Raw genomic sequence first — 23,093 nt, 5'->3', positions numbered from 1 at the left:
TAATTAATTAATTCAAGCAGGTGCACACGAAACTGGATCTGCTCCTCAAACTTGGCGTCTCACAAACAGCTCACACGCGCATCCTATCATTTATTAGGAACATCTCCCATTCTTATTAGTTATTATTTATGGGAGATGTTTCCAATACACTATGGATGTGCATGTGAGGCGCTCATTTGTGAGAGCAGATCCCGTCACGATGTACACCAGGTTTCAGCCGTGGAATCAGTTTGAAACCCTAATCCAATCCCACGGTTCCCAGCTGTCGCCTGATCTAATTTTGTGACCGGACTCAAAATTCAACGGGGGCATGTGCCAATAGAATTTCGGTATATCTCAGCTGAACTAAACCATCGAGCTCTATTGTCTCAGTTACACATGTACATGAGTAATTTGGATTCAGTCCTCAGAAATCAGAATCGTTCTAACACCGTGTATTGGGAACAACCTCCTATTCGTATGTATTGTGAGGATTGAATCCGAATTTATACACAAGAAGAATCTTCCACGCATCCCATAAACTTGCAAAATACTCAGCCTTTTGTACTCTCTGATCTTGGGGTTGATTGCATGGTTTTTAAAACTGAACCGGTCAGGGGTTCGGTTACCAGTTTGAACGGTCCGACTGTTCAATTTGAATGGCCAGTCCATTCTGACAAAAATAAATAAAAAATTTGAAAAATGATCAAAATGGTTCGAATGTTTAATCGGCCGGTTCAGTGATTTGTTGACCAAAATCAATGGTTTTGAGAGAAAAAGCAGATTTAGAGAAAAATGGAACCGATCAGATGATCAATTTCCGATTTTTCTGGTCTGGTCCGGTTTTAAAAACCATGATTGATTGTACTATTTTGATGAATGAATTTGTGTTTTGGCTAAAAAATACTGCTGAACCACTTCCACTTACAGATTAAGAACGAATGAATTTTGATTTTTAATAATCTCCAAGCTACTAATTAATTAGTTAATGTTTAATACATTAATTAATACATATCACATCATCTAATTTGTTTTAACTCGTCTCTCCGAATCTCTTAAACTATTTTTCCTGCATTATATATTGCTGACATTGGATTTAATTTCTTTCATGATAATTGCTGACATTGGATTTTTCCTGCATTATATCTTTCATGATAATTTCTTTAATTGCTGACATTGGATTTAACTCGTCTCTCCAAGCCATTATATGTAAACTTTAATTAAAAATTAAGTTTAATACAATGCTAATTAGTAGTGGGCAACTGGGTTCGTGTCCACCAATAGAATATTAAGACCATATATAGAGTGTTGCATATATCCTTAGTGGAATGAGTAAATTAATGTTTTCCCCTAAAAGCAAAATCAAGAAAACAGCTTAATTGGCCATGGATACATATGAATTGATCACTATTCTGCTTAATTAACAAAAAGCCACCAAGTCATGAATTGACCAACCCCCTACGGCCGGGGCTAACAATATTTGAACCTGTCAACCGCTTAATTTGTAGCAGCGGAGATAATTAACTAGCTAAGGGACAAGATCTCAACAAAGTGGTATGGGTGGCATGTGGGCTGGCTTCAAAATTCAAATCAGCGCGAAGAGGAATAAACATAAAAGACAAGAAGGAACATAAAACACCTCCACAATTTTAGAAAATAGAAATATAAAGTAGAAACATCAGGGCATGCATGTAATATGGTGGCCGATGGGTGTCTCCCGCTAGCCTGGTTAGACCAACCTGCTGCAGGCCAGGTTCTTTTGATGGGGAACAATATGGGCCAGTTGTTGTACATTGGACCTTGTCTTGCATGGTTTCAACTTTCACCAAATTCCAACTTCCAAGGGGGGTGGGCCATCCCCATCCCGTTTCATACATGTTGAAAACATAGAAACATTTGGTTTTGGGCTGCAAATCGGGGGGAATTCCATGTGGATGGCTACACAAGAAGGAATGAAACTTCTCCCTTTCTTCATTTTTACATATTAGCTAGTCTGGAGTGTCTGGACATTATTATGTCTGTTTCTTCGATTATTCTTTGTTGCTGCCCTTCAATTCCAAGTCTAAAACTATTCATGCGCGCCATGCTTTCACTCACATGCTGTTGTAGTATTGTAGCTGTGAGGGGGGATTTTTGGTCTTTGAGTAACGTGGTCGTGGATGGTTCGGGCTTAGCTTTTTTTTTTTTTCCTTCTCCCTTCTCACACGCCACGTTTATAAGATAAGAATGGCCCAGATATATGACCGATGACCGGCCGCCACATGAAATGGTAATAGTAATACACGAGAGTTACGTTGTTGTTTGAGATACTCATTATGTCTGCAGGAACGTCACTTGGGACTTAGATTTGGACTCTTGAGGTTTTGTTAAAATTAAGAAATTAATTGGCATTCACAACTCACAAGAACACGGCCGGGGCACCCGGTCCAGTCCGGCCCAGAGATAGAGAATTATAATCTGGAAAGGCACAAAAGCGTAATTGGTAGAAGACGATGATGGTGATGCCCATTAATAATTACTTCTATTTGGTACATTCATTCCCTTTTGCTACATTGGCATTGGTTTGTTGCTTTTGAAGCGGAGGGAGTATCCCTAATATCTCGGCCAGAGTTGTGCAAACAACAACTACATACAATGACAAAGTGTGAATGAGGTGAAACTCATCCTACAATTGTCTTGGAAAGGGGGATCCCGTCACCTAAGCTATATCTAATAACCGATTCGTTTTGGTTGGTTTAATAATATTCATCGATAAAAGCCTCCACTCTCCAGCCATCCAGACGTCTCAAAGAGAGAGAAATGGATGAATGAGTAGAAAGGGAGATCTAACAGATATTTTCGTACATTATTTTACGTCGTTGAACGTTACGAATTCCGATCGAATTCATCATGTTCCTTTACTTTCTATTTACCGGCCGTGTACAAAAAATGACGACAATAGTTGGTGAAGAAGTAGTGAGTAATCAATCTGACTGAACCGATCCATCTGGCCTCTCGCCTCTGGGACTGAAGATAAATTTACATGACTTTGTGCTTAGTACCTAGCTCTTTTTGGGGGGAGGGATAAACTTGCATTGTCATGAGGTGGTAGCCCATATTGGACTCCTAAGTCCGGAACCCCATACCAAAAAAATAAAAGTTCAGAACCCGAGATTTTTCCATCTCAGTAAGCAGTAACCAGTAAGCAATGGCCTTTGCCTTTCCAAAGATGCCACATGACGGCGGTGCTCCACATCAGTGAGACGTGGGTGAGATGATTTTAGTTACTGTACAGCCCTTAGCACAGCCATAAAGTCCTGTTAATCTGGACCATATATCCTGGCAATTGTTTTTTTATTAACTGTGTTTGGCTTGAAATAAAAAGTAGGAAAAGGTGGGGATTCCCTACCTTCTTTTTCCAAACCAAACACAGGCTTAAAGAAACAAAATTAACACATAATTAACTAATCACACCCTCTTAAGGCTTAACGAGCAAGCCCAATGGTTGGACTTGGACCCTCAAAAAATGAATTTTATGTTATGTTGGTGGTTGGGGGTGTGTTGAAAATTTAATGAAGTTCAGTTTACTATCTATACGGGTGATCTGCTAACACAAATTGTTCCCACATCCTTACCCACAGGCCACCGTCACCGTGTATTTAGACTCATGAATGATAAGAAAGATATTCCCAGAACAGTTGTAATGCCCTTCGATAGAGATGTGAGAACAGCTCATGAATAGCAGATTCGTGTCTGAATTATGTAATAACATTATATTTTTATCTTTTCAAAAAATACATATATTGCTCAAGTACCCCCAACTCCAAAATAAAAATTCCCACAGTAATAGAACTTGCAATACACACACGGACCTGCAAGGCAGGTACCAGCTGCATATTTATTAAAGAATTTACACAGCATAGACCAAGGCCCTTGGATGGCAATCCAGATCTCCTAACCCCAATCTACCCACAGGACGCTACAGCTGTATATATGAGATGCTCCAGTGTACATCTGTAGTGTTCCGTGGGTAGGTGTGGCTTGCAGTCGGAGATTCGAACACCTTGGATGGACCCGTTCCAATTTTAACATTTCTTTAAATTAAGCCTGCTCAAGTTGCACCACACACATACATATAAACATCTCTGTAGGGGCAGCCTAAAAGACCCTGACCTTGAATGGAGCTCAAAGGAGTCTCCTTGTTTCTCTTCCTAATACCCTTTTGTCCTAAAAAATCCTTGCCATTTTGTCAAGGATTCATGTTTATGTCATGCATGCATAAAAAACTGTATGGCCATTGGCATCTCGTTTGATGGATGATCAGTGATGAGGGCAGATTTGGCCCTCCAATGAAATTGCAACACGTGGCACCTCGTGACAACTAGGCAAGCACCTAGGCAACAACTTACCAAGTTGGTGTCCCCCCTGGGCACCGGTCTGGCTGGCCTGGCGCGACCTGCATGCGGCCCACGGGCGACCTGCACGCGGCCCACAGGCGGCCTGCACGCGGCCTGGCGCGGCCCGCGCGGCCTGCGCGCAACCTGCGCGACCTGGCCGGATCAGCCTGCCACAGGCGCCGACCTGGCAACCTGGCCCGGACACAGGCGCCGACCTGGTAATCTGGCCCGAACACAGGCGTCGACTTGACAACCTGACCCGGACACAGGCGTCGACCTAACAACCTGACCCGGACACAGGCTCCGACCTGACAACCTGACCCGGACACAGGCGCCGACCTGGCAATCTGGCCCGGACACCGACCCGCCGAAAGACACAGGCGCCGGCCTGGCAACCTGGCGCGGACACCGACCCGCAGACTGACATAGGCGCCGACCTGACAACCTGGCCCAGGCGCCGACCTGGCCGCCTGGCACAAGCGCCAGTCTGACAACCTCGAGGAGTTCATCACCGTACCCCGGTTTTGACGGGATATGACGTCTTACCATTTGAAGGCTTTTCACCCACCTAACCCGCGAGGGCACCACTATATAAGGACTCCGACCCCCAAAGACAATGGGGAGAAAAAAAGGATAGTAACCCCCGCTCTCTAGCTCTCTCATTTCTCTCCAAGCCCTCTGTAATCAGAATGCTAACTTAGGCATCGGAGAGTCCCCGCTGGGAAAATACCCCCGGGTCCTCTGATTCAGTTCTCGCAGGTCCCTCAGCTCTCGCCGTCTATAAAGGGGAGAAAATCACCTCACGCGGGGGGTAGTCGGGTTGCGCTGCACCAGGGAGCTCCACCATCCTTTGGGTTGCAGGCCGCCTAGGAGCAAGTCAAGTGACGAGTTCGCCATCTGGCAGTTCGCCACCAGGGAGCACTACCAGGCAGTTCGCCACCAGGCCGCTCGCCACCAGGCAGTTCGCCACCAGGGAGCACCACCAGGCAGTTCGCCACCAAGTAGCTCATCACCAAGGCACGTCACCACCGGGTCAAACAACGAGGTACTTAGCCAAAAAATTTATACATCACAAAAATGGTACGTGACCAAAAACGGTTACATCAATTGGCGTTGTCTGTGGGAAACGCTACGAAAAGCTAAGTTCTCATCCTACAAAAGCTAAGTTCTCATCTTACCCAAGCTAAGTCCTCACTTTTTTGAAGCTATCACTTTATAGTTTACATTTTTTATGAACTCAAAAACTATGCAGGGGGCTAACAGACTAAGTAGCTCTACCAACCTTACTTTCAATTCAGATAATACCTCATCAGTCCTCTCCGCAAGGTCCCCCCTACAAAGATGAGCTCTTCGTGGCTTCTGCGGGAGTTGATGGCCAACAAACTACATAGGCGCCCTTACCGATCGAACCTTCCAAGGCTCCCGTGTGAGCTGGCAACCTAAAGTTAGTAGTGCTGCCCCCGAAGGTCGAGCTCCTAGTAGCTTCTTGTAGGAGTGGGTGACCAACATTACGAAGCTGATGCAGCATAATCATAGCTCGACACCTCACAGGCAAAGCCTACGGGCCACATTACTGCTTAAGACCCGGTCGCCTCTTCGGCACGGGCAAAGTAAAAAAAGAGTAGACTACGAGTCACTCCCAAAAGCCTACGGGCCACATTACTACTTAAGACCCGGCCGCCTCTCCGGCACGGGCAAAAATCAAAAAAGAGTAGACTACGAGTCACTCCCAAAAGCCCACGGGCCACATTACTGCTTAAGACCCGATCGCCTCTCCGACACGGGCAAAAGTCAAAAAAGAGTAGACTACGAGTCACTCCCAAAAAGCCTACGGGCCACATTACTGCTTAAGACCCGGTCGCCTCTCCGGCACGGGCAAACGTCAAAAAAGAGTGGACTACGAGTCACTCCCAAAGCCTACGGGCCACATTACTGCTTAAGGCCCGGTCGCCTCTCCGGCACGAGCAAAAGTCAAAAAAGAGTAGACTATGAGTCACTCCCAAAGCCTGCGGGCCACACTATTGCTAAATATCCAGTCGCTTTCTCAGCAGGAACAAAATCAGCAAAAGTGAACTATAAGTTGCCCCAGAGCCTAAGGGCTACACTACTGAACTGGTGGAGACCCCCTCGTCTTACTGGCAGCTCGCCACATACAGGCAGCTCCCAAAGCCTAAGGAATTGGATCAAAACTTACTAGCTCGTCAACTTACGGGCCAAAAGAAATCTACTCCCTTCGCTGAGTTACTCTCAGCTCGGGAGTGGGGGGCAATTGATGAGGGTAGATTTGGCCCTTCAGTGAAATTGCGACATGTGGCACCTCGTGACAACTAGGCAAGCACCCAGGCAACAACTTACCAAGTTGGTGTCCCCCCCGGGCACCGGTCTGGCTGGCCTGGCGTGACCTGCATGCGGCCCACGGGCGACCTGAACGCGGCCCATGGGCGGCCTGCATGCGGCCTGGCGCGGCCCGCACGGCCTGTCGTGGCCTGCGCGCGACCTGCGCACAGCCTACGCGACCTGGCCGGTTCAGCCTGCCACAGGCGCCGACCTGGCAACCTGGCCCGGACACAGGTGCCGACCTGGCAATCTGGCCCGGACACAGGCGCCGACCTGAAACCTGACCCGGACACAAGCGCCGACCTGACAACCTGACCCGGACACAAGCGCCGACCTGACAACCTGACTCGGACACAGGCTCTGACCTGACAACCTGACCCGGACACAGGCGCTGACCTGGCAACCTGGCCCGGACACCGACCCGCCGAAAGACACAGGCGCCGGCCTGGCAACCTGGCCCGGACACCGACCCGCCGACTGACATAGGCGCCGACCTGACAACCTGGCCCAGGCGCCGACCTGGCCGCCTGGCACAAGCGCCAGCCTGACAACCTCGAGGAGTTCATCACCGTACCCCGGTTCTGACGGGATATGATGTCTTACCATTTGAAGGCTTTTCACCCACCTAACCCGCGAGGGCACCACTATATAAGGACTCCGACCCCCAAAGACAAGGGGGAGAAAGAAAAGGATGGTAACCCCCGCTCTCTAGCTCTCTCATTTCTCTCCAAGCCCTCTGTAATCAGAATGCTAACTTAGGCATCGGAGAGTACCCGCCGGGAAAATACCCCCGGGTCCTCTGATTCAGTTCTCGCAGGTCCCTCAGCTCCCGCCGTCTACAAAGGGGAGAAAATCACCTCACGCGGGGGGTAGTCGGGTTGCACTGCACCAGGGAGCTTCACCATCCTCTGAGTTGCAGACCGCCTAGGAGCAAGTCAAGTGACGAGTTCGCCATCAGGTAGTTCGCCACCAGGCAGTTCGCCACCAGGGAGCACTACCAGGCAGTTCGCCACGAGGCCGCTCGCCACCAGACAGTTCGCCACCAGGCAGTTCGCCACCAAGTAGCTCATCACCAAGGCACGCACCACCGGGTCAAACAACGAAGTACTTAGCCAAAAAATTTATACATCACAAAAAATGGTACGTGACCAAAAATAGTTACATCAATCAATATTGTGAGATTTAGAGTTTTATGCCAGCTTGAGCACACTTGAGGCTACCTATATATACATATACATAGTTTGGTTAGGTTGGGTTTGATCCAAAAGCATTGGGCTGAATTTGACCTGGGTCTTAGGCCCAAGGAAATGAAATATTACATGTTTAGGAGAGAGAGAGAGATTTTATTACCTAACAATGGATTTGATATGTTAGAGTATTTTATGAGACAGGTGTAAAAGTTGGGTTTTTGGTCTATTAGGATATATTTCTTATACCCAGTATGATCGACTTCTGCTCCAAGAAATACCACACTTAAGGTCGTTTCATGCCCTCATGGTCCCAAACCAGGGTGGTATGATCGACAATTGAGATAAATACCATTTTTACTTGATAATACGGATGCAACTGTGGGAGAGTTGGGTTAAGTTCAGAGTCAAGTTAGGCCCAACCCCAAGGCTTAGATCTTGGGCTTGGCCAAACATGAGGTCAAGCTTAAGTTTACCAATAATCTAACATTACTTGAGTGGAGTTCAGACAAATACATAATATACATATTTACATATTATACAATATCGTATAAGACAGACTTGGGTTCTGTCAGATTGGACTTGGACTATCTAAAGTCTCAACCTAAACCCAAATTCAGGTCAAACCTGAGCTTTAAACCAAGACCTAACTTCGAAGCTTGTAAACTTAAATTCCATGCCATGAAAAAGTTTGGATTGGTTAGATTAGGTTCAAGTTGGGCCTGCCCAAATTGCGACTCTAGTACTTTACGTCTCTACCGATAATGGTGCAAATAAGCTTTGTGAATTGTGATACAAATAACTTCTATAACAACAAGCTTCTGCATCAAAATTAAAAAAAAAAAAATGCTCAACCTAATACGACCCAAATCACATCCTTTCTTGCAGCCAAAAACATCCTGAGATTAGGGGTATACATGGGGCAATTTTAATGCAAATTAAGTCATATCTAAATTTAAATCTAATTAGAAAAATGCTGTTTCGAATTGTATTTGATATCCAACGGATCTTTGAAAGTTCAACTAAATTCTAATTTGACTGAATAAACAAATATCCAAATTCAGTTTAAATTTGACCAGTTAATTTAAATCTCTAATTTTGAATAAGATTTAATTGAATTGTTATACGTACCATCTAACCTTGAATCAAATGAAGAAATAAAATATAATTGTATTTGATGAGGGCAGATTTGGTCCTCCAGTGAAGTTGCGACACGTGGCACCTCGTGACAACTAGGCAAGCCCCCAGGCAACAACTTACCAAGTTGGTCCCCCCCCGGGCGCCGGTCTGGCTGGCTTGGCGCGACCTGGCGCGGCCTGCGCGCGACCTGGCACGGTCTGCGCGCGGCCTGCGTGAACTGCGCGACCTGGCCGGATGAGCCTGCCACATGCGCCGACCTGGTGATCTGGCCCGGACACAGGTGCCGACCTGACAACATGACCCGGACACAGGCGCCAACCTGATGACCTGACTCGGACACAGGCGCCGACCTGGCAACCTGGCCAGACACCGACCCGCCGACTGACACATGCGCCGACCTGGTGACCTGACCCGGACACAGGCGCCGACCTGGCAACCTGGCCGGACACCGACCCGCCGACTGACACATGCGCCGACCTGGCGATCTGGCCCGGACACAGGCGCCGACCTGATGACCTGACCCCGACACAGGCGCCGACCTGGCAACCTGGCCGGACACCGACCCGTCGACTGACACATGCGCCGACCTGGCGATCTGGCTCGGACACAGGCGCCGACTTGACAACATGATCCGGACACAGGCGTCGACCTGGCAACCTGGCCGGACACCGACCCGCCGACTGACACATGCGTCGACCTGGCAATCTGGCCCGGACACAGGCGCCGACCTGACAACATGACCCGGACACAGGCGCCGACCTGGTGACCTGACCCTGACACAAGCGCCGGCCTGGCGACCTGGCCCGGACACCGATCCGTCGACTGACAGGCGCCGACCTGACAACCTCGAGGAGTTCATCACCGTACCCCGGTTCTGACGGGATATGACGTCTTACCATTTGAAGGCTTTTTACCCAACTAACCCGCGAGGGCACCATTATAAGGACTCCGACCCCCAAAGCCAGAGGGGGAGAAAAAAGAGTATGGTAACCCCCTCTCTCTAGCTCTCTCATTTCTCTCCAAGCCCTCTGTAATCAGAATGCTAATTTAGGCATCGGAGAGTCCCCGTCGAGAAAATACCCCCGGGTCCTCTGATTCAGTTCCCGCAGGTCCCTCAGCTCCCGCCGTCTACAAAGGAGAGAAAATCACCTCACGCAGGGGGTAGTCGGGTAGCGCTGCACCAGGGAACTCCACCATCCTCTGAGTTGCAGACCGCCTAGGAGCAAGTCAAGTGACGAGTTCGCCATCAGGGAGCACTACCAGGTAGTTCGCCACCAGGTAGTTCGCCATCAGGCAGTTCGCCACCAGGGAGCACTACTGGGCAGTTCGCCACCAAGCAGTTCGCCATCAGGCAGTTCGTCACCAGGCAGTTCGCCATCAGGCAGTTCGTCACCAGGCAGTTCGCCATCAGGCAGCGCCACCAGGCAATTCGCCATCAGGCAGTTCGCCACCAGGCAGTTCACCATCAGGCAGTTCGCCATCAGGCAGTTCACCACCAGGCAGTTCGCCATCAGGCAGTTCGTCACCGGGCAGTTCGCCATCAGGCAGCGCCACCAGGCAGTTCGCCACCAGGCAGCTCGCCATCAGGCAGTTTGCCATCAGGCAGTTCGCCACTAGGCAGATCGCCACCAGGAAGCATCACCAGGCAGTTCGCCACCAGGCAGTTCTCCCCCGGGAAGTTCGCCACCAAGTAGCTCATCACCAAGGCACGTCACCACCAGGTCAAACACGAGGTACTTAGCCAAAAAATTTTACACATCCCAAAAAATGGTACGTGACCAAAACCGGTTACATCAGTATTATTTAGAAATAAATGATTAATATAATCTCATGTGTATATATTAATAGTATTCCACTATGATGTCAAGAGGGTATGATACCAAAAAAAGCACTTACAACCAATTAATCGGTATGATAAAAGTTTTTTGGGTAAATTACAGGAGTTTAAATCTGTCCCCCACAACGTTCCACAACACATCCCTGCCGTGTATTGTGAACATCTCCTGATGATGATATCATCACTTTTGATATCATTAACAGGAGATGTTCCCAATACACGGATTGAATGTGCTGTCAGACGTTGTGGGGGGCAGATTTGCTCTCAAATTACAGAACCACCCCCCCCCCCCCCCTTCCCTCTTTCCCCAAGTACTATGGATTCGTGACAATTATCCCCTAAACTTTCATTTTTGGCAAAGATCCCTTGCATTTTCACTTTGTGATAAATACCCCCTCTGTTAGAGTTCCGTGAATTGATTTTGAAAAAAAAAATCTCATTGAACTGTTTAGAATTTTTAAATCTCCAAACTATCCCCTTTTTTATTTATTTGAATAATTTATTTTTAGTTAGTTTTCTAAATATATATTGAAGTCCTTTAAGTTGCTCTTAATAGATCTTTGCAGAGTTCTAGCTGATTCAATATTTTCAAATGAAATGGTAGAAGTTTGTGGGTATTAAATTTTATATTTTAAGATGAAGAGAGTCATTCATGTCAGTGAAATATAATTAAAAAATTATTTTAGATTATTTCATTTGGAGAAAAATAGAGGTATTTTTGGGCCAATTAGAATATATAATAGAAAGGGCAAGGAAAAGAAAATAAGGACAATTAAGGTGGATATTCTGATAATTTAATATGTTTTGTCATCTAACTTAGTGACCATGGGTATTTATTGCAAAATGAAAGTTTAGGGGTCTTGTCACAAATGAAAGTTCGGGCAGGGGGGAGGGTAATTGTCACACTGACCCCATAATACATGGGGTCCTTATAATTTACCCTTTATTTTATTATATATTTTAATATTAATATTAATATTAATATAATATATATTATATATGTTAATATATTAGGTTTACAGGTTTGGTTTCTGAAATTCAGTAAATCAGATCAAACTTTTTTTAGTCTAGACCAAACCAAATTGTGAATGACAGATTTTACAGAGGAAAGGCGCTAAATCCAGTGGAAGTTATGCTCAATGTTTGGTCATTAGGAGAGTAAACGATTGGTGGATGATATGATAACTAATCAAAAGATTGTGGGAACTAGGCAGCAGGTTCAGGAGAAATATAAATTCAAATGGATGGTGGAAGATTCTTTTGATCCTTTAACAGGAAGAGCAACTACAAGACTCTTATGCCTTCACTCAAACGATCAAGTCCTTTACGTAGTTGGCTGGAATGTAGGGCAGTTAATAGTTTGGAAGTCGAATGGAGAAAAGTTCCAAGGGCCCTACAGAAAAATTTGGATCACGGATGGAAGCACGTTCTAGTAATGACATGTGCTGATGCTGAACTGGTGGCTGAAGTGTTGTCATTAAGAGTTTCTACTAAGGGGCGGGTGGTCTTAGAAGATTATATATCTATGATCAATGTATTAATATGTCAGTTCATTTTGATAGATTTAAAGTGACGTACATAAAGGGTTTAGGGATGACAAAGGATTAGCTTAACGTGATTTCTGTTTAGTGGGTTTTGGAATCAATGATAATTTTTCACACCATAAATGAAATACAGGAGGATCCATACCTCTCACAGTAAGGCTTATAAATTGATTATTGACGTGAAATATTATTATTGATTTCACAATCATCACATTCAGTTAATCCAAATTAGGTAGGATATATATTTTGATAGCACTCTTAAAAGAAGATGAAATACCTAACAACTATGAGTTGCAATGTGTCATTCCGCTGCATTATATTAGTTGAAAGTAATGCAAAATTATTTATTCTGAAAAATAAAATTAAAGCATGACTATACAATGCTAGGATTGGCAATTTTTACTCAAACCCATTTGACCCACCAACTTGAAACCACATCCATACCCACTCATCGACCTTGTGCGTCAATATGGGCTGAGTGGCCCATCTCATTGGATCATCAATCCGGAACTCAAGTTTGGCTTTGAAATTAAGTTTGAATTTTTCAGTCTTATTCTTTGTCACAGTCAGCACTCCTAGCTACTAATCTTTTTACATGATCTTGCCACCTATATTTTCTTCTTGAGTAAATTATAAAGACCCTCCTATATTATGAAGTTAGTGACAATTACCCTATAAATTTTCACTTGTGAAAAATACCCTCTTTGAACTTTTACTTTGCAATAAATACCTTTGATTGTTAAATCAAGTGACAAAATGCATTAAATTATCAAAATACCCACTTAAGCTTTCTTTATTTTCTTTTCCTCACCCATTTTATCTTAGACCCTAATTGATCCAAAAATATTTCTATTTTATCCACACAAAATTAGCTAAAATAACCAGAATCATTTCATTGACGTAGGAAACAAGTTATTTTAAAGGGTTTAACTATGATGTTGGGAAGACATGATACTAAAAAACTGATAACCAATCAATGACAGCATATAAGTGCTAACCGATCAGGTGGGTTTTCATCAAAATTCAACAGGGGTAATTGGTCAAGCCTTTTTGTTATCATGTGTTTTTGGCACTATACATATTCCCTTTTTCAAATTCTTGATCATTAATCCATTTCTACATTGAGGGAAGGGGTGGGGCATAAAATAAACACCAAAGAAATGGGAAAAATTGGTAGGTAAAAAATTTTCCTCATCAAAAAAGAAACCTCGACCATTTCATGTGAATGTTGGGTCCAACAAAAAATCTCTATGAATCTATTAGAGCAATTGAGAATACTTCAATATTATATATATATATATATATATATATAATTAATTGAATCATAAATAACTAAAAAGAGTAGTTTAAAAATTTAAAATTTTTTAAACATCTGAATGAGAATCTCTTTTTTTTCTTAAAGTTAACCGGCATAACTCTTACGGAGGAAGGTATTATCGTAAAGTAAAAGTTTAGGGAGGCCTATGTCGCAAATGAAAGTTGAGGGGTATTTGTAATTTACCTTTCTTGACGTTAGCACGCCACCTCTATTATCTTCTGCACAGTCTACATTTGTGGTTTGTCATTTCACCTCAAACCGATTCCATCTGCAAAGAGAAATTGCTTCAATCGCTACAAAGTTCATGCCATCTTTATTTTTCTTCTCTCCCTTGCGCTACTCAGTTGTAGGGTGATCATGGGTTGGACCTCGGTCCTAGTTTGCAAGCCCAAGCCCTGGGCAGCCAGGCTTATGGGCTTTTCAGGTTTATGATATTTAATAATATGAATTTAATTATTTAAAATTTTAATTTTAAATTGAATTAAATTAAATTAAATATAATATCTATACTATATATAAAAGTGCAGATGTAGAGTAAAAGTTTTTTTGGATTAAAATTATCTTCTATTTTTTTGTTTGAGAAAGGGTATAGAGATCATCTTATTATAGTTTTAACGGCTTCTAAAATACCCATATTTGTGTATTTAGTCCATCTCTAATTGTAAGGGATGAAAATGTAAGTTCAATTATTACTTTTCAGTTTCTGTCTCATTTAATCCTCTCTCATTAGGTCTTTTATACATAAGGCATTAACTCTCATTTTCTCTTATTAAATCCTATATTTAAGTTATTTTCACTAATAAATGTTACTAATTAGATATATGCCAATATTTTAACAATATAATCTCATATTTTTTAAAACTAACTCAAAAACAAAATCATTCTTTATCCAACTAGTGGCTAAACAATTCAACCATTCTAATCAAATTGATCAACCTATGAAATTATAGTTAGGTAATAAAATATTTAAAATATAAATAAATATAAAAAATTACAAAAATATAGGAAAAAATTAGACACATGGTATGATACTCTTACCATACCGAACTTGGAGTGTCAGGCCCAGCTCAGCCCAAAAATTTCAGGGCTTGATGCGGGCCTGAACCAGGCCGAACTTGGCATATAAAATCCTGGGCCCAGTCCCGAAAATTTGCGGTCTGGGCTGGGCTGGGCCGGGCCAGGAATGATCACCCTTAGTTGTCTACTGAATACTGCCCACAACTGTGATTGCTCTGGTAATGCAGGGGTCCCCTATACAACGCATCACCGTGTTGCCGTGTCATTGACTTCTTTCACATATATCTCACGTGTCATCCAACTCATTTCTTACTTCGTACGGAAGAAAACGGTCGTTAACTCGATCCCGAATCTCCCGCAAGCAAAAATTTTCCTCCAATAACATCCACCGCACATCATCCTTCGTACATATTTTAAATGCACGGATATTCCAAATGTACAGTAGGATTTCCATGGTTTTACAGTTTGCGGAGAACTTGCAGGGAATCCTGTCGCTGTAACTCGTATGCAATTTGATGGTTCACGAAGGCTGATTTGGTGTTTCAGAATTCATTAATTAGAGCAACTTCATGGTTTTCAAACCGTACATTGTGCATCAAGCAGCGGTTCACATTTCAAGGCTCAATTCAATTATAACAAGCAGATGCACGTATTTTCAATTTTCAACTTTCATTTTCTTCGTTACGCTGCATCGTCGATTCTGAATATTTTTTTGTGATCATGAGAATTAATATGTGAAAATTATGAATAATTATGTGTATTTCAGTTATAAATTCTGATTACTTTTGAGCAGAATTTTAATCAAATGCCTTATCAGCAGGTTTCACGAAAAATGGAATTTAGAACAGTGGGTACAATTTAGTATGATGCATCGCGATGCAAGAAAGTATCCTCGTGTCCGCTCCGTTGTTGCTTGATTCAGTTGTTTGGAGCCAGCCAGCCAACAAAGGTGACAAGGACAGTTAGTTAATGGCAGTTTAACATATTGCATCACAAGTCCAGGTCACGTCGTCTTCCCCGTCCACGTGCTTATACCGCCTGCTGGCGTGGTCCGTCCACCCAACCAACACTTAACACGGCGCCTGCCGGAGGGCTTCTCCAGAGTGCGATTGCTTAATGGTGCGGACTTGCGAAGGCGAACCCCGAACGGGTTTCTATCATTTTCCTTTTGTTGTTGTCAAAGGGAGAGAGACCTTTCTTTTCTTTCTCTTCTTAACAATCCGATTGAGTGTGAAAATGTTGGATGACTCTTAACGCAATTTCTCCATTTCGGTTTTTTTGGCTTTTGGTTCCTCGTCGCTTTTCTTAGAAGACTTGTTTTGATTTATTCCTATACTTGATTGCGTTTCAAGAATCCGTTTCCGTGTTTTTGTTCTATGATTCCCGTCATCGTCAATTCTGATTCCCATAGGGCTAGAGGTATTTTTTTCTTTTTTTGTTTGTTAGCTCCTGCTCTTTGATTCGTAAATTTTAAATACATATAGATAACTCTGTTGTATGATCTCTGGATGGATTTCTATTTCGCCCAATTTTTTCATTTTGTTTTTTTTTTCAATTTGATAAGAAATTCCTACACTGTCCAATCCATACTTCTTACTTCTCTGGAACGTTCAACAGAAAACTCGACCGATATTGTTTCTACTTTTAAATAGAGGCAAGTGTCTTTACCATTGTTCTACGATGTATTGGTGACGGAGAGAAAACTGTGCCTTTGACTTATAGGTCGCTAATTTGTTGCTACTTTTGCTAAGATTTTTGGTCGTTCACTTTTGGTTTCTTTTCTTTTCTTTTCTTTTTTTTTTTTTTTGTCTTCTAGTATTGCCCTTAGTTTCAAGACTTATAAGTTCTAGATATGGAAAATTGGAACTAAAGTTTCTTTGCTTACTTGAAAATCTTCTGTAGTAAAAGTGCATTGTGTATGGAAAAGAATAAACTGTTTCTTATGATTTGGCTTATGGTATAGTATTTGGAAAATGCAAGACGCTCCTTTATCAGTAGAGCAGTCTGAAAATCAGAGATGGATAATGTTCTGGAGTTTCATGGTTAAGTGTTAGAATAGGTTATTTGGGGGAAATTCCTTTCTGTGTTTAACTATCGAGGGTGCCCTGAGTCAACAATGCAGGCGGTCTAAAAGTGGGCCAAAACTAATGAAGAATAAATGCCCAAGCTGCTCTATGTTATTGTGATTGATAGAACGGAATTGAACCAATATTTGCTCCTTGGAATTCATATCATTAAACTCACTTCTTTTCCTTGTGAAAAAGGGAGGTTTCCCATTGCTTATGTCTGATGCTAATTAGACGCCCAGGTCCTCTAAATGATGAAATATCATATCAGTGTGAGCTATGTTCATTAGCATTTCCAAATCCTGTCTTTTTTGTTATTTGCCTTGAATCACATATAGAAAAACTTTACGACTTATATTGTTCTTCAACTTCAAATTACTGCCCAAATGCCCATTTACTGAAAGCTTCTATGTAGTGATTGCAGTGTTGTGTTTCTATGTCTTCTTGTTGATAGATAACTGATTCAAACTGTTGCATATGCGGTTACTTCTTAGTTTTTCCCCACAATATTATATACAAAGTGTTAAACTTTAGCATATTAAAATTCTGAATATGGGCGTTCATCTTTCAGGTTCTTTATTGCAATAAGCTTTGTCTTTAAGTTTGAATAATTGTATTAGTACCTGAACAAGCTTCAGTATATCCTAATCACTGTTTAAGAGGTAAAAGTTGAGGTTGTAGTTTTATTTTGTCATATGGGTTCATCTGCACTTTCACATTCACTGATATACTTATTACATTTTCAGCATCTTGCGTTTTGTGTCAAGGAAAGTTAATCCATTTTCCAGCAGTGGTTATCCTTTAGAAATTGTCTCATCCAATGGAAGAAATCTTCAAGTCTATATGTGGCTTTAGGCAGGATGATGCCTAAGAGTTCTACTTGTAGTGGACAGAGATGAAAGTCTCTGCTCTCTTAACCTCTGCAGGTATCAATATAGGCATGTGTGTGCTGCTTTTGTCATTGTATTCTGTCCTGAGAAAACAACCAGCAAATGTTTGTGTCTACTTTGGCCGGAGGCTTGCTCAAGAAAACATAAAACGCAATGAATTTATATGCTTAAAGAGGTTAGTTCCTTCTCTTAGCTGGATTTTGAAAGCCTGGGAGACATCTGAAGATGAAATCTTGGCCATTGGTGGTTTGGATGCTGTGGTTTTCTTCAGAATACTTGTTTTCAGGTGATTAACATCTCACCTTCCTGAAACTTCCATCCAATAAAGTTGATAGATATGCATTTTTTCCCCTCATGACCAACATATGCATTGCATGTTACTGGTGGTACTATTCTTTGTGCGCTGACTGGGAAGATATATGATACCCAGATGTTTGTACATGCCTAGCATACTGGTGTTGCACACATATTTACTCGATACTGCATTGACTTCTATATGATCTCTATAGCATGAATGCTTTTAAAATATGTAAAACAGTAGGTTTTAATAAAACGTACTATAAAAAATCTGTACATGTTAGAAATTTAATTAAACTTGCAAGACTTAAAATTTGAGAAGTGGCACTTGGATCTAAAATCTAGATGTGCAAGAATGATATAAGCATATTTCACAATTTCAATATCAGTGGACATTTCACCATGTAGAGTTGGAGAAATTTTGGAGATATTTCACTAATTTCGATAAGATATTTGGAAAATCTAAAAGATTAGGAAAGTTTTGTAGAAATGTAGAACTAGTTAATGAACCTCCAAGAAATCATTAGAAGAAATATAATTGCACATTTAAGGCTCAAAAAACCATAGCAAAGAACTGTAGAAGTCAAATGGGAGAAGATTAAGAGACTGTAATAGGCATCTTTCTCTTTGTCTCCTTTTTGGCCTATAGCCATCATCTCTTCCTTAAATATATCAGTTACTTGCCATTTTCACTTTTGTCTTTATCGTCACTGTCTGTTTTGATTACATTGAGAATACTCTTTTGTAGTTGTATGCATTTTTCTTTTTCTTTTGAATTATAGTGACTTAGTAAGTGAACCATATCTAAAATAGTAAGCCAATTATCCAATCACCAATCCCCTGTTAGTTCTTTTAGGAACATATTTTTTTAAATGATGATTTTAGTGAAATATTGAAAAGTTTTTAATAATATTCTAAAATTCTAAACCTCAAATATATAGCCTATCAATGGAATCTGAAATATTGTGAAAATGTCGGGGATATTTGAAAAAAAAAATCCTGAAGGATTTCATATCACCACCTAGCAAAATGGGGATATTTTGGGGAAATTTTGCCAAATATCACTGATATTATGAACCATGGTATAAGCATATTACATGGGATGCTCATACTTGTATCCGTCTCTGAGATTAAAAAAAAAATGAGTCATATCCCTATTTCCCAGATCTATCTTCCTGTATCTGTATCCATGTCTGGGCCATAGGGGAAGATGCATATCTTTATTTTCAAGGATGGACCGTGTTAAACAACATAAAATTACTCTAATACCATGCCAACTAACATATTATAGAATAGTAAACCATGGAGAGAAGATAAGAAGAATAAATAGAGAGAACACCAATGTTTTGACTGCTGCTACAGTAGTCCGAACAGGAAGAGGAGAAGAAGCAGAAGAAGAAGAAGAAGAAGAAGAAGAAGAAGAAGAAGAAGAAGAAGAAGAAGGGTTTGTCGAAAATTTGATGGTTAACCCATCCAGTCGACCCCCTTAATCTATATTAGATTCTAATAATGTTTACAAAGACAAAAATGCCCTTACTTAAGTGTGGGGCAGAGTAACTCTAATAACACTGCCACATAAGCAAGTTACTTAATAAACAGAAGAAGACTAAACTACCCCTATTCGGCACATCTTAACACTCCCCCTCAAGTTGGAGAATATATGTCATATAATCCCAGCTTGTTACATAGATAGTTCACTTTCCCTGAGCTTAGAGCTTTTGTAAACAAATCTGCCCACTGGTCATTGGAGCCCACATGTTCTGTATTTATCTCTCCGGCAAGAACCTTCTCTCTCACAAAGTGGCAATCAACCTCTATGTGCTTTGTTCTCTCATGAAAGACAGGATTGGATGAGATATGGAGTGCAGCTTGGTTGTCACAGTACAATTTCATAGGTTTATCCATGTGAAACCCAATTTCTTGTAGGAGATTCCTCAACCACACTAATTCACAGGTAGTGTGAGCCATGGCCCTATATTCGGCTTCAGCACTGCTTCTGGCTACAACCGTCTGCTTTTTACTCTTCCATGTCACAAGATTTCCTCCCAGAAATGTGCAATAACCTGTAGTAGATCTTCTGTCACTCACTGAGCCTACCCAGTCTGCATCTGTATACCCAACTACTTCAAGTTTTCCTCCTGGTTTATACAATAGCCCACGGCCTGGAGCTCCTTTCAGATACCTCACAATTCTAAGGACTGCATCCCGGTGAGGTATACGAGGATTCTGCATGAATTGGCTCACCACACTGACTGCAAAGGAGATGTTGGGTCTCGTGATAGTCAGATAGTTCAGCTTTCCCACTAGTCGTCTATACCTTCCAGGATCTTCAAATACTTCTCCTGTATCACTGCTCAACTTAACATTTAGTTCCATAGGGGTCTTAATCGGTTTTGCACCTAACAGTCCTGTTTCTTCCAATAGATCAAGGACATATTTCCTTTGGCACAGATTCACACTTGTTTTGACCTGGCAACCTCTATTCCCAAGAAATACTTTAATGTTCCAAGGTCTTTTGTTTGAAAATGATTTTGCAGAAATACCTTTAGTTTGCCAATCCCCAATTTATCACTACCAGTGATGACAATATCATCCACATAGACCACTAATAAAATCTTCCCAGCTTCTGAGTCATAGCTGAACACTGAGTGATCAACCTGGCATTGCTTCATTCCAAAACTCTTCACCACTTCGCTGAACTTCCCAAACCAAGCACGTGGAGATTGCTTTAACCCATAAATTGCTTTCTTCAGCTTGCACACCTTACCACCCTCCCCCTGAGCAACAAACCCAGGTGGTTGCTCCATATATACCTCCTCCACTAGATCACCATGGAGGAAGGCATTCTTTATGTCAAGTTGAAGGAGAGGCCAATCATACATAACTGCCAAGGAAATTAGGACACGAACGGAACCAATTTTAGCCACCGGAGAGAATGTCTCCATGTAGTCCACACCATACAACTGTGAGTAACCTTTAGCGACAAGTGTGGCCTTTAGATGCTCCACACTACCATCTGGCAAGTATTTCACAATATACACCCATTTACAGCCCACAGCATGCTTACCAAGTGGGAGAGTAGTAAGTTCCCACGTTTGAGTATGTTGAAGAGCAGAAAGTTCCTCCTCCATTGCCCGCCGCCATCCAGGTGAACTAAGAGCTTCTTGAACATTGTTAGGTATGGAAATAGAAGACAAAAGTGAAACAAACTGGCGATGTGAGGTAGAAAGATGAGATAATGAAACAAATTTGGAAATGGGATGGAGTGTAGAACTACGTTTACCTTTCCGTAAGGCAATGGGTAGGTCAAGATCTGAAGGTTCAGCAATAGGAGCCATGAGAGGATCCGTAGATGAGGTAGAGGTAGGAGGGGCCGGTGTCGTTCGACGTGTATACACTTGTCAGATCGGTGGTCATTCAGTGGTGACCTGCACTGGATGAGGAGATGAGTCTACTCCAACAACAGCCTCCGGAACTGAATCACTGACAGGAAGAGGAAGAGGAAGAGGAAGAGCAGGTAAGGGTGAGGACAAGGGTGCTTCATGACTGGAGAAGAAGGGGACAGACTCAAAAAAGGTGACATCAGGGCAGACATAGCACTTTCGGGCAATGGGATTATAACACTTGTACCCTTTTTGAGTCCGAGAGTAGCCAAGGAAGACACATTTAATTGAGCGTGCATCTAGCTTGTCTATTCCAGGACTTAGATTGTGGACAAAACACACACAACCAAAGACACGAGGAGTTAATGGAAAAGGAGATAAAGTGGGAAACAAGATAGAGAAGGGGGACCGACCATGAAGAATGAAGGAGGGCATCCGATTAATGAGAAAACATGCAGTGAGTACAGCATCACTCCAAAACCGTTTAGGAACATTCATGTGGTGAAGAATAGACCGAGCAGTTTCAAGAAGCTGACGGTTCTTTCGTTCAGCTCCCCCATTTTGTTGAGGGGTGAATGCACATGAGGTTTGATGAATAATGCCATGCTGTTCTAAATACTGTTGAAATGAAGTAAGAAAGTATTCACGACTATTATCTGAACGGAGAACTTTGATTGGAACACCAAATTGTGTGTGTTTTTCAGCATAAAATTTTTGAAAAATGGAGAATAATTCACTTCTTTCTTTCATTAAGTATATCCATGTCATTCTTAACAATCATCAATAAAGGAGACAAAATACTTGTACCCATTATAAGACTCTATTTTGATTGGACCCCAAACATCTGAATGAACCAAAGAAAAAGGACTCAACATACGACTCTTAACTCTTGGACTGAAGGACACACGACGATGTTTCCCAAACTAACATGACTCACATTGCAAAACTGACAAATGACTCAATGACGGGACCAAAATCTTGAGAGCCTTGAGAGATGGATGTCCCAGTCGACAATGCCATTGAGGGAGGAAATTACCACACTAGGTTTCTGATCATTGTAGCCATCTCCTATTGCTGCCATTGTACTCTTTCACAGTTGCCTCTAACCTTACTTCTCAGCTACAAGCTGATTGATGTTGTTCACAGTTTGATACTTCAGCACCTATTGCAGCCCCTAAACACAACAGTGGGAGCACACACTTGTTCTTCTTCACACTACTGCTGACTTCACACACCTACGACCCACATAAGCATCACACGCACCACAACACAACAGTAGGCCCTCTTACAACCACTCAATAAAAAAAAATTGTGCATCACAAGCACCACAACACAATCAAACTGCTACACCCAGTTCAGACTTGTTTAACACACTTAAGAGGGCATTACACAACCACAAGGAGCTTGGCAAGGTCACTGCATTCCACCTTACACCACTCGGCCACCTACAACAGCCCTAATACCATTCAACAACTCACAGCAGCCCTACACCATTCGGCTACTGCACACACAGCCCTTCCTAGGGCAACAATGAACTTAGTTCTCTAGGTTCTAATCAGTACTAACTGATTCTTGAAGGGTTCCTACCCAGAAATACCAGCAACACAAAAGGACTAAATAACCAACCTTCCTTTGAGAGTATCAGCCAACCATTCACTGCTGAAATCACCTTCCTTGATGAAGAAAACTGTGCGTAGCAGAGAGCAACGAGCTGTGATCTCT

At 42.4% G+C, this 23,093-nt stretch overlaps 1 protein-coding gene across 9 annotated transcripts in view; it reads left to right on the top strand.

Annotated features, from left to right (window-relative positions):
- Positions 1-15,708: 15,708 nt before the first annotated feature.
- The window catches only part of LOC104589141 (hyperosmolality-gated Ca2+ permeable channel 2.1-like), a 126,543-nt gene continuing 119,158 nt past the window's right edge, over positions 15,709-23,093 (top strand). For 2 of the 9 annotated variants that reach the window (XM_088888384.1, XM_088888378.1), the window contains exons 1-4: positions 15,841-16,154; positions 16,300-16,389; positions 17,373-17,463; positions 17,548-17,977. In XM_088888384.1, coding sequence (XP_088744510.1) covers positions 17,697-17,977 — 281 coding nt within the window. In that variant the 5' untranslated portion in view covers positions 15,841-16,154; positions 16,300-16,389; positions 17,373-17,463; positions 17,548-17,696. The other 7 variants (XM_088888380.1, XM_088888381.1, XM_088888377.1 and 4 more) reach the window with 7 other exon arrangements.

Source organism: Nelumbo nucifera, chromosome 5 (genome assembly GCF_055504915.1).
Source record: "Nelumbo nucifera cultivar China Antique chromosome 5, China Antique-T2T, whole genome shotgun sequence".
Lineage (NCBI taxonomy): Eukaryota > Viridiplantae > Streptophyta > Magnoliopsida > Proteales > Nelumbonaceae > Nelumbo > Nelumbo nucifera.
This window is presented reverse-complemented; position numbering and strand designations above follow the sequence as displayed.